At 36.3% G+C, this 15,790-nt stretch overlaps 1 protein-coding gene across 2 annotated transcripts in view; it reads right to left on the bottom strand.

Moving 5' to 3' along the window:
* Pu (GTP cyclohydrolase punch) overlaps positions 1-15,790 on the bottom strand; it is a 299,440-nt gene that overhangs the window by 10,165 nt on the left and 273,485 nt on the right. For both annotated transcript variants that reach the window (XM_069834421.1, XM_069834420.1), the window contains exons 4-5: positions 8,836-8,867; positions 4,477-4,561 (exon numbers count right to left, since the gene is read on the bottom strand). In XM_069834421.1, the coding sequence (XP_069690522.1) occupies positions 4,477-4,561; positions 8,836-8,867 (117 nt within the window). The remainder of the gene's footprint in view (positions 1-4,476; positions 4,562-8,835; positions 8,868-15,790) is intronic.

Raw genomic sequence — 15,790 nt, 5'->3', positions numbered from 1 at the left:
CATATCTAAAAAACAGCAATTCGTTTCCCGTACCTACGGACAGTGATATGATTTGAGAAAGAAAAATTAGCCCGGGCAAAGTGAATATCCCTATACCATTTTCACATATCTATTTAATTTTTGTTCACTGATAATAAAATTAAATCAACACATAAGCAAGATGTTAATGAGTCATATAAGACGATAAGAAATGTTATTACAGCCCTTTACAGCACGTTAGATTAGTAAAAAATACAAATTTGAACAAGTCGACGTTTCACTGGCACTGAAGACTTGGATTTATTCTGTTTTTGCCCCTGCCCATAAGTTACATCTCTTTCAACGTTTTTAATCGGTATAGATGTAAGAATTTCAGAGCACTGACATTTTCTTCGTTTAGCTCGTATCTTTCGAGCATCCACTTTTGGCACTGGTCTAAATCAAAAGAAGTGACTTGGGTTCTCCTGCTGACGATGTTTAGGGTTTTGGTGTAACGGAAACTGAAAATCTGAGTGTAATTGATGTATTGAATATTTCGTTAATCTTTGAAGATGCCGACATCACAGAGGTGGTTGATTCTGAGTGAGCATTAACTGTTTCTTCAGTGGCTGAAGAATCTGGCACCGCAGAATTTGTTAAATCTAAGCCAACTGTCGTTTTGCCGATTTCTGTCTCAAGTGGGCGATCTGTAAGTTGATCTGGAGCAAAATATTCATCAACCAACACATTATGGTTGTATGGCCAGATAGCAGAACCACTGATTGGAACATTTTATTTCTTCAAGTGCTTTCTTCATGGCTTTTTCACACCATTTGACTTGTTCCGTCTTCCGTTTGAAAAATTAAACCATCTAAAAACACATTACGACCTTTTCAAGTAAAAATTAAGATCAGTGTTGCTGATTAAAAATTTAATTAGTGTGACTTAATGCCTCCGCTATGTAAAATGATCGAACACGCTTTATTGCAATATGAAAATACATATAAAAATACAGCTAACACTTATGTAGTCAAATAAAGGTGGCAGGGCAAAACGGATAAGTTATTCACTTTGCCCTATTCACTTTGCCCGCAGACGCCATTTCGCTTTTCATTTAAGGTTGTACAAACATAAACGTCAATAATCCTCTTCGTAAGTACAGCACTTTAGAAGTAATCGTATCGCCTATATATTAATATCACATAGCAAAAAGTTTCTGCAGCATTGTATATTGTACTTACGTTTATCTTACCTTGAAATATTTTAAGAAAACACTCAATTTTCTTCAAACGCACGCTGACTCCTTCTCTCACTAGCTAGAATGACGAAAAGTTATTTCCAGCAGCAAAATCTGGTTGGGATTCTTCCCCAACATAGCAGAATGCGCTACCTGTTGGCGTTTGGAAGAAATAGAGATTATTCTCTTTACCCGGGTTATTCGTTTTGCCCGGGTCTCCGCTAAGCATATCAGTATATAGGCCTATGCGATTTCATACTCATAAGTTATTGAAAATGAAAATTATTTTCTTCTTCTCTTTTAAAATCAAGTCTCTCTAATTTAATTGAATCCTCTACCTTATACCTACGCAAAAGACCAGGGTTCTTTATTCTATCATTGTGAGCTGTGGCATTGTAAGTCTACGTAAAAAATTGTAAATTATGTTTTATTTAACGACGCTCGAAACTGCCGAGATTATATCAGCGTCGCCGGTGTGTTGGAATTTTGTCCCGCAGAAGTTGTTTTACATGCCAGTAAATCTACTGAAATGAGCCTGTCGCATTTGAGCACAATTAAATGTCGTCGACCTGAGCCGGGATCGTGAATATAGTTATGCAGAAGTGTAGAGTGAAATAGATATAACTCAAGGTTTTTAGAAATAGAATTTGAATTTTTTAATTATAAAATCTCCTATTTCTTAATATGCCTATGTTTATTTTGAAAGTGAAATGCAAATAGGGGAACATAGGGCAGGACGGGGTAGTTAATGTTTGAATGCTTTTATTTGGTTTCAAATAATGTAAATGTATGGGTTTTATGACATATATGCTTTTATTACACTGTAAACAAGTAAAAAAATATGCACTTCGAGTGAAATCCGGTCATTATAACCTTAAAATAAATCAGTTTTTTTTTAAATGTGTGTTATGCTCCGTTAATAAATCCGTTTGTTGAAATACTTTCGATTACGATAGGTATAAATCTGTGATTTGCTCCACAAATTTCGAAACATTGACCATACAATACACCAGGTCGATTAATTAAAAATCTAACTTGGTTTAATCGACCTGGTGTTGCATCAGCTTTTACACCAAGGCTTGGAATTGTTCATAAGTGTAATACATCTGCCCCACGTATGGGGCAAAATGGGGTGTCTATTTTTTGTAATAATTTAATGGCAAAAGTGACAATAATTATATACTGAAAGTGTGAATACTACAACATTTTACAAGTTTATTTGAGAAAAAGTCATTCGCAAAATAAGCAAATGTGCGTGGCATCCTCGTCTTCACTGTCTACTCCTGCGCAATAATTGTGAGCCCATTTCAGACGTGATATGCATCTAATCCAACCTTCTTCTGACAAACAGAACGAACAACCCATTACAGGAGGTGAAATTTAATTAAACATGACGGCAGGACGGGGTACTGCCCTGTTATGCCCCACCCCGTTTTGCCCCACAGTCACAATTTCTAAGTTATGAGGTATTGGCAGGAAAAATAACGCACGAAATTTAAGAAAGTTTCGGAATTAAAAGCCAAGTAAGCACTATATAATATTATATAAAATAGATTATCTAAATAAATCTCATTTCTACTTATGTGTGGCAAGAGAATATTTTAAAGTTGCAAATGAATGATACGATATGATGCAGCAACCGAATAACATACAACAGATGCAAGGAATGGCAGTAAGTGTTGTGTGATGATATATTTACATGAGTTGACGAAGTTCTAAAAAAAATTCGGTAGATTGCACTACTTGTTGGGAAGCTAGAGGCTATACCCCGTCCTGCCCCCCTTCCCCGTCCTGCCCCATATTCCCCTAAATTGCTTTATATCATGAAGCTTTGTAATGTTATTAAGGAGGCATGTTGTTGGTACTCTTCGTTGTAATTTATCGAAATAGGGACAAAGATGTTGAAGTTTACAGTATCAATTAAATATATCACATCTTTTTTGGGATATTTCTTCTTACATTCTGTATAAAATTACAATGAAAAGTGAAACTCGTACCATACTCCCTACCTGTGATTGTAGAACTCTCTATTGTATATATTAGAAGAAGAATCGTGTTACTTGAGTCTCTTTATGAGACACTGTTACGGAAAATTATTACTGTTCAATACACCGCACAGAAAAGAGAACAGTCCACGCTGAATTTGAAAATAAATAATCTATCCCCGTTTATAGAGTTCAGAGCAAAAGATGTGTGTTGGAGGCTTGATAGTATTTCAGTTTAGTCTTAAAGCGTTCACCTGCGAGTCAGTTGATATATGAATTGTGCTTTTGTACTCCAGTGTTTTAGATCTATCGAATGACACAGCTTAAAATTCATCCCCGGCTATGAAAATTGTGAGCGCAAAAAAGAGAATAAAAAGCGACGCATCTGCGAGACTGCACGACTGTTTCAGAAGTCGACATAGTCCGGCTTGAACTATACTGCGTTCCATAATGTGTGTATCTAATGCCTACCCACTTCACTTTCGCGATTCGGGTTCCGCATACTGCGGGCAGATGCCAGAACTGTGACCCATTTTGAAGTTGCACACCAATTCGCGGGCCACGTTATACATGATGTGTAGCTGTGAAGAGTTATGTCGTTTACTAGAATGAATGTATGTGTAAGTGTAGTGTAGGGAATGGATGAGGATGATGAAGAGAGAAGAGGAAACCCGGTACCGGCATATAGTCTACTCCTGTCGAATAGCCAGGCTTAACGTTCCCTGATAGGCAAATTAAACATTGCCAGCAGAGAAAGGAAAAGAAATATTTGCTATTCAACCAATGCAGAGGTCACATTCCACTCTTATCTTCAAGTTGGAAGGTCTGAAGAATTCTACCTCAGCCAAACTTCAAAATAAGTGTGAAATGTGACCTCTGCCATTGACTGGGTAGCAATTATCTTTCTCCCGCAATGTTCACTTTGCCTGTCAGACGTTACGGAACGCAGTATAGTTCCGCTTCATATTCCTTCTTATTCTGAAAGCGCTCTAGGCTACGTCAATCGGCTTCCAAGGCCAGGTCGAGTCGATCAGTCACGGTCAGAATCAGCTCGTATTCAAGTTCAATGTAAGTCAGCTAGTAGGTAGGCACACCAGCTACATCGTTATCATTATCATTATCTAGGTACAATAAATTAATTTTTTCAATGAGAAATAATTTTGTTATTCTGCTGGAAATGTATTACTTCCTCAAATATAATATACTGTACACAAATCATTTTATATATAAATGTAAAGGAGTTCAGGCTCCTGTTGTGTCAATGTAATATGCAATTATTCATGGCTCGGTACTCACACTCCTTCAACGACCACAGCGACTCCTGCGGGCTGGACTGCCTTGGTCACCGCAACGGCGATCTGCTTGGTGAGACGTTCTTGCACTGTGAGAGACAAGAAGTTACCATCATTTCGTGCTCACTGCGTACGATAATGTCCTTACAATTAGAATTTCTGCTATAGATAGACTATTATTTTAAATAGTTTATATCTATAAAGGATAATCAATCAGCCATGTTTTCAGATTTACTGTACTGTCTAACATTTCGTCGGAACTGCTTGCAGGTTCAATAATCAGAAACACGTTACTCAAGACCCAAGATGTCGTTTATTCTTGTAGCATGCTACAATTACTTGGAATACTCAGATCAGCAGAGTAGGTGATTTTTCAGATCTTGGATAGTTCCGAAATATCGGAGACAGAAAATCTCAACGCAAGTTGATAATACCAAAATAATCTTCACAATCTAACCCAAATATTCAATTTCATAAAAATAACGGATTCTTACAGGATTAATTTCATAATCTATTTCCATCTTGGAAGTCTAAAATCTCAGACTTTATATCTCTTCACATAAGTTACGAACAATGAGATAAGATGTTGCATTACGCAAACATTCAGCAAACATCATCAAATTATACTTGAGCAGATTATCTGTGAAACATGAGCATGACATGGAGTTCAGGAGTCTCGAAGCGTATGCTGCCGGCCTGCTGGAAACAAGATTTCGCGTTTAAACTCGCGGCTTTAGAGTGACTGTCTAACAAAATACTACTTACTTATAATTTTAAAAATTATATATTCACCCATGCGATGCAAGGAGATGGTGGAATTACCTAAACGCGCGTTTTCGTTACTGATTGTATTCGGCCTACTAAGAAAGATGACATGGAAATTGACGACCTAATTATTTTACTCCTCAACGGTGTTCATTTATGTTAAATAGTTATATTCGTACTGAATCCGCTAGTGCTGTCAGGAAATTATTTCAAGAGAAATTCCCAAGCGTCAATTCCAGGTTTTACTACGATTCATAACTTGGTTAATAAATTTCTTGAAACGGGAAGTCTTCAAAGATAAGAAACAAGAAACACGGCATACGGTGCTCACAGAAAAGAAGCTCTGAATGACATTGGATACCGGCTGAAAAATTCACCTAAAAATCCCTTCGTTGTCTTTCTCAGCAAACGAAAATTTTCTATACTTCCTACGGTACGGAGTTAGTTAGGTTAAACCGTATAAAATTCCTATGCTGCAATAACTTAAACCGGGTGATCTAGTACTGAGGATCAGATTTTGTGAATGGATTTTAAGTGAAGTGTATTATGACTGAGAAATTGAACCTAATCTCATTTTATTTTTTAACGAAGCTTGGTTCCAATTAAATTACTACGTTAATACGCAAAACAACCATACTGGATTTCTTCCAGAAAAACCTAATCTGCTCCATGAGGAACAACTTCATGACGAAAAAAATAGGAGTATGGTGCGCATTTAGCTGTGACAGAATAATATAGGTACCCATTTTTTAAGAAACAAATACTAGTGATAAATATGTGGAAAATATTTTTCAACCCTTTTTTGCTGAATTAACTGCGAGGAAACTTAGTTTCGCATCTTTCCAGGAGAAATCTGCGACAGCGAATTCAGCCGACGTTTCCTTGCAGGCAATTAATTAATTATTCTACGATAGAGTCTTCACATCCCCAATAACATATGATCCCCCCATGCTATCCCCGACTTAATCCCTGCGATTATTATCTCTGGAGAACATTAAAAGATAAAGTGTACACAACAATATACGAGTTTATAGGCTTTCACGGTGGAATACCCAAAAGGCTAATTCTGAAGTACAGAACAAATCCACATACATTAGAGGAACTAAGAGTAGCATCTGTCAAGAGAAGAATTCAATTTCTAAAAGAGAATTTAAAAATGTGATGAAACATTTTCTAAGTAGATGCCAGAAATTTGTGTAAGGAATGTAGACAGTTCCAGCATCTCCTTACATGACATGGATGAGTACATAACTTAAAATAAAAATAAATTGTATTTTTTTTTTATTAAGTCCCTTTAGTGTAGTGAAATTTTGTTGGTAGCTGGCCGGAAGCATACGCTCTGTTACCCGTGAACTCCATGCTGCGCTCATGTTTCATAGATAACTCGCTCACTCAGTATTAGGAAACACTCTTCTTCATTTTGACATATCCTATTATAATGAAATGCACTTCATGTACACAGACTAATTTACTTGTCACTCTTGTCACTGATATGCGTAATTAAACGTATGCAGCTGAGTAACATTTTTTAGATATTGAATTGAATTAGGGGATGTAAGCAGTACGACCCAACGATGCGACTTAGATGATCTATTACGCGTACCATGGAGCTAGACGTATTCCCACCGACTAACTGCACTAAGGATCGCTGCGTTTCCAGGTTTCGAGCAGGTAATTCCACTAGTCTCTAGACCAGCCCTCCCTGTGTGTCGCCAGGAATGCTATGGAATGATAATAGAATGGAGATCGGACGTAATGATGTTTCCTAATATTGGAAAACGGCATAACCCCGAGAAAAAGCCCACTGCGATTTTATCCACAAGTGTCACACTACCGTGTTTTCAAATAAAAAATCCCAGCCTGATCGGGACTCGCACTCTAACTGCCTGCGTAACGCACAAAGTCTGACCACTCAGTCATCGCAGGGGATTTTTTTTATTAAGACTCAGCAGATGAAAAGAGTAAAATAATTCTAAAGAATGTATTTTGATGAACTCCATAATAAAGGAAGAGGTGGACATCGAAATATACGCAAGTTCGTAGGAGCAACAGGAGGTTAACAGTTATGTATGTTGGGTATGTATCGTGGTCGACAGAATGTATGTTTCATAAACAGCTGCCCACAGCAGCATATTTGTTTAAAGTACATATTGTGATGTGGTGTTGTGCTAGTTTTAATGTAGTTACATAATACAGATAGAGACTTCACTACAGTTTTTCGTTAATGTTAATAATACGAGAAACACAGTGAGTAACCTGTAACCTGTTACGAAAGAAAGAAAAGACAGATTTGCTACTGAACGCCTGGCGCTATAGACAGTATGCGAAGCTCTTCCGTCTCGCGGAGTAGTCCAATGTTCGGTTTAACGAATGTCCGAGTCTCACTTGGTTGGACGGCTCTGAATCATGAAAGATAATATTGAGGCATCCAGGAGTTCCAAGAATCGTTGCGAGGAAGCGATTATCATCGTGTACCTTTCAAATGATATTTCATCCTTTCTCCTCATTGACTGAAGCACGCATCATGAAACTACAATAATTAGATTTGAGAGTGCTTTTATTTTTGTTAATAATTGTTATCTCCCTAAAAACGATTTACTAGAGAAATAATAATACATCCACTTAGAATAATGAAAAGGCATAGGCTATATTAACAACTACTCTTTCAGAGCTAGCCTATGTATTTTGAGTTTAAAGTATGAACGTTACAATGGTAAGTGTGTAGGCCTACTTATTTGCTCTACTCTTTTGTAAGTAATTGTAATTTATTTTATTCTTGTACTTGTTTACACATCAGATTTCATCCATGCATTACGTTTATTTCCTTTGTTGTTACCGGTGTCCATTAGTTGATTTATATATTAATTATGAAAATAAATGTACCAAAGTGTCCAATCAATTATAACCCTATTTGAAGCTAACTTACTTACTTATGGCTTCTAACGAACCCGCGGGTTCATTGCTGCTCTCACATAAGCCCGCCATCGGTCCCTATCCTGTGCAAGAGTAATTCAGTCTCTATCATATCCCACTCCCTCAAAATCATTTTAATATTATCTTCCCATATACACCTCGGCCTACTTAAAGGTCTCTTTCCCTCCGGCCTCCCAACTCACACTCTATATGCATTTATGGATTCGCCAATACGTGCTACATGGCCTGCTCATATCAAATGCCTGGATTTAATGTTCCTAACTTCAACTACTCCATTTGTGTAATTACAAAATGTCATCATAGTTCCTGTATGGTGAAATGCGCTTGGTATTCTGTCCTCTATATCTGTGGTTCTGTCTAGCCAGGTGCAACCGCTTCAAGGCCGGATATTCGAAGAAATGTCCAATCTCGCCGGTTGATCTGCAACCGGTCGAATATAAACCGGTTGTAAGCGCTGTTCTGCAGGACTCTGACAGTGAGTTCATGTGTTTGTCATAGTGTGTAGTGAAACTTCCCTCCTTTCTGCATTAATACATTTAAGGGTGTCCTTCGTGGAAAGTCAATATAATTCATCACTCGGCTAATAAGAACTTAATCTGCTAAATATCATTGAAACAAAATGAAGATTGACTGAGGAAAAAAAACTTTATGCCATTTTGCTTACCTTGCAGCCTCCTGCTGAATATCTCCACGATCCTGGAAAACAAAAATAAAGTATTTGATGAGCTGAGTTTAAAAATTGACTTTTCATGCCAATAATTACCCTTGCTAGTCTTGATTGCTTGATCTAATTCCATATGTTCAGAACTTCGCTTTGTTTTTCATTAGGAGTGCATGTATTCTGTTGAAATGAAGTACAATTTAACAGGAGAAAAACGAGATGAATTCGACTAGAGGAAATAGCTTTCTTTACAGGTAAAAATACTTAAGGAAGAGAAAAAAAATATAATAAAACAACGTTCATTTTATTGTTTTAAAATTCAAATAATGACATTTTAATTTAACGTATTTAATGAGGTTTTCCTAACGTTTTTTATTGAAATATTCTATCTGCTAAGGGTTTCTATACTCGGGGCGAATTAATAGACCTATGACAACCGTGACAAGAAAAAATAATTCAGTACGGTACCTATTTAAAGAGAGACACCATGATAAAAAAGAAATATTATTGCACTGCATTCACATACTGTAAAGATGCTTCAGTATGAATCTAATTTTCTTTAATCATGTGTGCACATACCAGACATAACATTTTGTAATATTACATTGATTATGAACATTTGTCAAATATAAAGAAATTAAATCCACCTAAATAATTTTACGAACAATAACATAAAATATATTAATCTTTACGCATGGTGACATTATTAGACGAAAAATGTGTGACATCGAAGATGCCCAAAGTGTATTGAAGATTTTCGGGTATTATTTGTGCTTATTGGATACCTGTACCTACTAGAAATCGTTTTCCCAAGCACATGGACAGACAATAATATAAATTCTCAACCCAATGACGCGTGTTAACACATATAACAGTTCAACTCTGAATGATACCTAAGATACATCTTAATCAATATACTCCACTATACTACGAAACAATACAAAATAAATAAATGGATGAAACTATAATTACTGTAAAAATCAGAATCCAACTGCACTCATGAAGAGGTCTTTTAGTCTTTTATAAGATTTACTTCCTATAAAATTATAATAGAAGATATATTGTGATGTACTGTTAGTCCAAATACTGTATGATACAATACAAAAATTTACGATGCGATATAAGTTACTATCCTACGATGCGATACGATACGATACGACACGACGCGATGTGATGTGATATACTGTTCTCCAACCAGGAGATAAACTGTGAAAGGAATGTGCTTACTATTGCGTCATCTATTGGAGCGAAGTAGATAGATAATATTACCGTTATAACGCCAGTTTAAAAATCATGCGCTCTCCTGCATATGTTATTTCCTTTATGGAGGGATTAAAAGACCAGGAAATTAACCGTGATCTAATTTTGTAACTAGGTGGTATAAAAATGTGTATATAAGTGCTATAGTTTGTGCTTTGAGAGATAGCCAATAGAGATACGAGTACCCACGTGTGCGACCTTATGACATCTTATGAAATCAACATTCATTCACAGCATCACCCCGCTGCCTCTCATTCCCTGGAGACTTTCTCGTGGTTGGAGTACAGTAAACGATACAATACAAGTGAGGATGAGATGGAATACGATGCGACATACGGTATCTAGTGGTGCTATGGGATACGATACAAATGATCCGAAATGATACAAATGACGATGCGATGCGATAGGACACATGATGTTGCAGTACGATACCATACACGACGATGCGATGCGATCACGATATGACACAATACATGTGACGATGCGATACGATACACGTAAACTGGCGATACGATAGTACATGACACGACATATGGCGATGCGATAAGACACAAGTGGCGATGCGATACGACATGACAAGTGCCGATGCGATACGATATGACAAGTGACGATGCGATGAATGCGATGCGATACGACACGATTGGACAAGTGATGCGATGAGATACGATAAATGATGGCGTCATACGAGGCAAGTGACGATACGATGAATGCGATACGATTCGACAAGATGAGATACATAAATGACGTCATACGATGCAAGTAACAATGGGATGCGATTAGAGTCGGGCAGACTGCCTCATATTATCGCCCGTTCTCGGTTGCGTAATCACCGCAGTCTCGCCCAGTGCGCGAGTACCTAACGTAGCCAAATGACTCATTGATAGAGAACACGAGATTCTCTTGCTCCCGAGATTACCGATACTAGATCACTCCCGACAGTCTCGGATGTCTATGCGGGACTGTTGTACTGATAAGCAAGCAATATCGCTCGGGCCGTGCTCCTATAGGAAGCATTGGCTTATGCATTTCCCGGTTCTTTAAATATATATCATGTCGTAGCGCCTATAATACTTAATCAATCGCGCTGTAATTTTTTGGATTGATAGCTCAATGTCTAAGGAAAACGTAGGAAAAAAATCGAACTGAAAATATTTTTTGGAAAGTGAGAAAAAAAATATTAACTTCGATGGAGATTGATGTGTTCAGAATAGACATTTGCAACTTCACATTTCACCTTTGAAAACTTTTTTGTTTTTCACGTTAGATGGGGGGTCAAAGCGAGAGAAATGTTGAGAAAGGATGGAAATTACTTTTAAAAGTGATGGCCACTCAAAATTTTTACTGGTTCTCGAATAACTGCGAGTTAACCTGTTAGCGCAGGACTCATGACTCAAACGTTTGTTCCGTAAAATTTGTACTGAACCTTTCAACGCATGAAAACTCGTTATTGGACGGATAGTATTAATTGATATTTTAATAAAGATAGTTGAAAATGAGGCTATATAGTCCAAGATGGTTTACACTTTATAGTAATTAGGCTATCTTTTATAGCAACTAAATAAAAAAATTGTTTGTAACATAATGATATGAAACATGAAAATATTAAAAGCTGGTTCACAATAAACCGAGAACGGAAACGGCAACGAGAACTAGAACGGAAATATTTTTAAAATAAATGTATTTAAAGGTAAGCATTCACAATTAACTATTCTGAATGCTCACATTTAATACTGTACATTTATTTTAACATTATTTCCGTTCTCGTTTCCGTTCCCGGTTTATTCTGAAGCAGCCTATACTATAGAAAACTACACTTTCTATTGGTGTGCACGTTATAAATTATTGTTACAGAACAATCATTATCGTATTCTAGCCATGTTACAGTATAAAATTATATAGGCCTATATGATTTACAATAATTATCCTATGTTATAGGAACGAGAATAACAAATTAAGAATTAATCAGATTTCTAATACTTGTACCTAATGATAACTTACAAGACAGTAATAAATAATAACCATCATAATAATCCTGATAATCATAATCTTAATCATCCTAATGATTACGATAATGATGATAACAGTAATACTACTAATAATAATGATATAATGATAATAATAATAATAATAATAATAATAATAATAATCGCTGTAGAGTAAACGGTTAGCACACTTGACTGTGAAACGATCGGCTTCCGGTTCGAATCTTGGTTGGGACAAATTAAGACTGGTTCACAATAAACCGAGAACGGAAACGACAACGATAACGGAAATATTGTTAAAATAAATACATTTGAATGTGAGCATTCACAATTAACTTTCACGTTCCCGTTAATCTTCTCGTTAATTGTGAATGTTCACATTTAAATACATTTATTTTAACACTAGCTGTACCCGTGCGCTCCGCTGCACTTATTAGAAATAAATATAAAGTAATTACATAATTAAAATAGAACATTGGGTCCAGGGAACATTCGTGTTTGATAGAAGAATAAATCGTTTAATATGTTACTTAATTTAAATTGTATTTAAATAATTAAAATGCTATCATTTTGATCCAGAGACCACTCATTTGGTGCAAATATAACTCGTTTAACATTTTTCTAAATTAGTCTTGAATGCATCCTTTAATAAATCACTCCAAATTAATAGAGTTGATTGTGTAAAAATGTAAAAATTCACGATCTTCTATGCACTACTGCCATAGAACGAATAAATTTGTTTTTCTTCCTACTAAAAAATTTAATAGTTTGCACATAGCAGTTACGGAACAACGACGCTACAATCTGAGGCGGCGGTGGAAATGTATTGTTATTTTAAAACTCTTTTATATCCTTAAATATCAGAGCTATCAAAATTTTGCCTGGAATAAAACTTATCGAAAATCATTTTTGAAGCACCTTCTGTTATATAACATTTTTCACAAAAATCAATAATAAGCGAGATATTTTGGTTTATTTAATTCAGGCCCCCTTACAACCGCCCTTTTAAATAAAGTATTTTGAATGCTACATAGCCTAAAATCTAAGTTACAACGAACTTAATTTATATTCAAATTTTCACTGAAATCCGTTCAGCCATTATCGCCTGAAAAGGTAACTAACATCCAGACAGACAGACAGACAGACAGACAGACTTAAATATCAGTCCTATCAAAATTTTGCCTGGAATAAAACTTATCGGAAATCATTTTTAAAGAAAGTTTTGTTATGTAACATTTTTCACAAAAATCAATAATAAGCGAGATATTTCGGTTTATTTACTTCAGGCCCCCTTATAACTCCCCCCCCTTTTAAATAAAGTATTTTGAATGCCATATAGCCTAAAATCTAAGTTACAACGAACTTAATTTATGTTCCAATTTTCATCGAAATCCGTTCAGCCATTATCGCGTGAAAAGGTAACAAACATCCAGACAGACAGACAGACAGACAGACAGACAGACAGACAGACAGACAGACAGACAGACAGATATACAAACAAAAATTTCAAAAAAAAATTTTCGGTTTCAGGATAATTAATTAATTATATATGTTAGGACCAATTATTTTTGGAAAAGCGAAAATTACCAGAAAAATTTCGCTTACAGATTTATTATTAGTATAGATTATTTCTCGTTGTCGTTTCCGTTCCCGGTTTATTGTAAACCAGCCTTTACCTGGCTGAGGTTTCTCGCCTCAACCCATTGAGAGCAAATGCTGGGTAACTTTCGGCGCTGGACCCTGGACTCATTTCGCTGGCATTGTCATCTCATTCAGACGCTAGATAGCTATAGCAGTTGATAAAGCGTCGTAAAGTAACTAATTTAATAATAATAATAATAATAATAATAATAATAATAACCCTCTTTTATTCTCTGTTGTTATGATAAAGCAAATATAAATGACACTCAGGAGGAAACGCAGAATAAATATGGGGGGAAATGCCTGTTATTATTCGGTTGAGAAGCTTTTGTCACCCAGCCTGCTATCAAAAAACTTGAAAGTTAGAATTTATAAAACAGTTACATTACCGGTTGTTCTGTATGGTGGTGAAATTTGGACTCTCACTTTGAGGAACAGAGGTTAAGGGTGTTCGAGAATAAGATTCTTAGGAAGATATTTGGGGCTAAGAGGGATGGAGAATGGAGGAAGTTGCACAACGTAGAACTGCACGCATTGTACTACACCTGACATAATTAGGAATATTAAATTCAGAGGTTTGAAATGGGCAGAACATCTAGCATGTAAGGGAACTGTGCCTATTATCGCACATGCGCCTAATATCGCACCCCATGGTTTATGAGTTCAGAACAGGCATAAGACCCTGAATGGAATAGCAGCTTATTCAATTCAATTAAAAGGAGTATTAGCGCCCGCAGATGGATTGCTGCGAGCTTCAATACATACTACACGCCTTGAGAGAGGAATAGGCAATGGGAAAATATTTGTAGTGTGTGATATTAGTGGTGTTTATACAACCAACGGTAAGGAGCAAAACTTTTATACACCGTTAGTTTGATTTGGTTAGTCGTGTAATATTTTTATTCAGTTAAAGAAATATTATAAACGTTTTATTTTTACTGAAACAAATTATTTTGTTTCGTGTATGTTATTTGCCCAATATCGTACACTTGTTGTTTTCCTATTATCGCACAGTGCGATATTAGGACGATGTTACTGCAAACTAATACAATCGTACAATTAATCTGATAATTCCAAAATTATTAAAAAATTGTCATTGCAAATGAGTCCAAAACGTTGTAAGCTGTGGAAAGAGAAGGTTATGAAGGCTGCAATCATATCAGTTAGGAACAAAGCCATGGGATTGCAACGTGCTTCCAATTCTTTATTGTTCCCAAGTATACTTTAAAAGATAAAGTCAATAACAAAGAGGAGGGTGTAGATAAACTAATGAGCACGAAACTTGGTATAAAACATGTACTTCCATTTGAACTGGAAGATTCTTTGGTTTCATATTGCTTAGAAATGGAGTAGCGATTTTATGGTTTATCTGCAAAGGACTTAAAACTATGGCTTTTCAGTTAGCATTTATGAAAGGTCTGAACCACCCATTTTCGAAGAACGATGAAGCCGCAGGACGGAAATGGCTGCACAGTTTCTTGAGAAGACACCAGGAATTGAGTCTCCGGAAACCACAAAGCACGACTATGGCAAGGATCAGAGGTTTCAATCAGGAGAACGTAATTAAGTTTTTTGACATTTATGAACCATTGATGAGCATTGTCAAGAATTCACCAAACAGACTGTACAACTGTGACGAGACAGACTTGACAGTGATTCAACACAAAGGCAACAGACTAGTTAGTCTGAAAGGTAAGAGGCAGGTTGGATCTGTATCTTCAGCAGAGAGGGGATCTTTAGTGACTGAAGTGACATAAATGAGTGCAGCTGACCATTTCCTGCCACCGTTTTTGGTTTTTCTAGGGTCAACATGAAAGCCGAACTTCTGGATGCAGCACCAAATGGTAGCTTAGCGGTCTGTCACAAATCTGGCTGGATTCAGAATGAAAGATTTGTTCAATGGTGTCATCACATTCTCAGCAATGTGCAGCCTACGAAAGATGACCCAGTAATTCTAGTGTTAGATGGGCATTATTCCCACACTAGAAATGTTGAACTCCTCGAACTAGCACGAGTTAATGGTGCTCATATTGTGTGCTTACCTCCACATTACACACATAAGATGCAACTCTTGG

This window comes from Periplaneta americana, chromosome 9, assembly GCF_040183065.1.
Source record: "Periplaneta americana isolate PAMFEO1 chromosome 9, P.americana_PAMFEO1_priV1, whole genome shotgun sequence".
Classification (NCBI taxonomy): Eukaryota; Metazoa; Arthropoda; class Insecta; order Blattodea; family Blattidae; genus Periplaneta; species Periplaneta americana.
The sequence above is the reverse complement of the archived record's forward strand: the minus strand, read 5'-3'. Positions and strand labels throughout refer to the sequence as shown.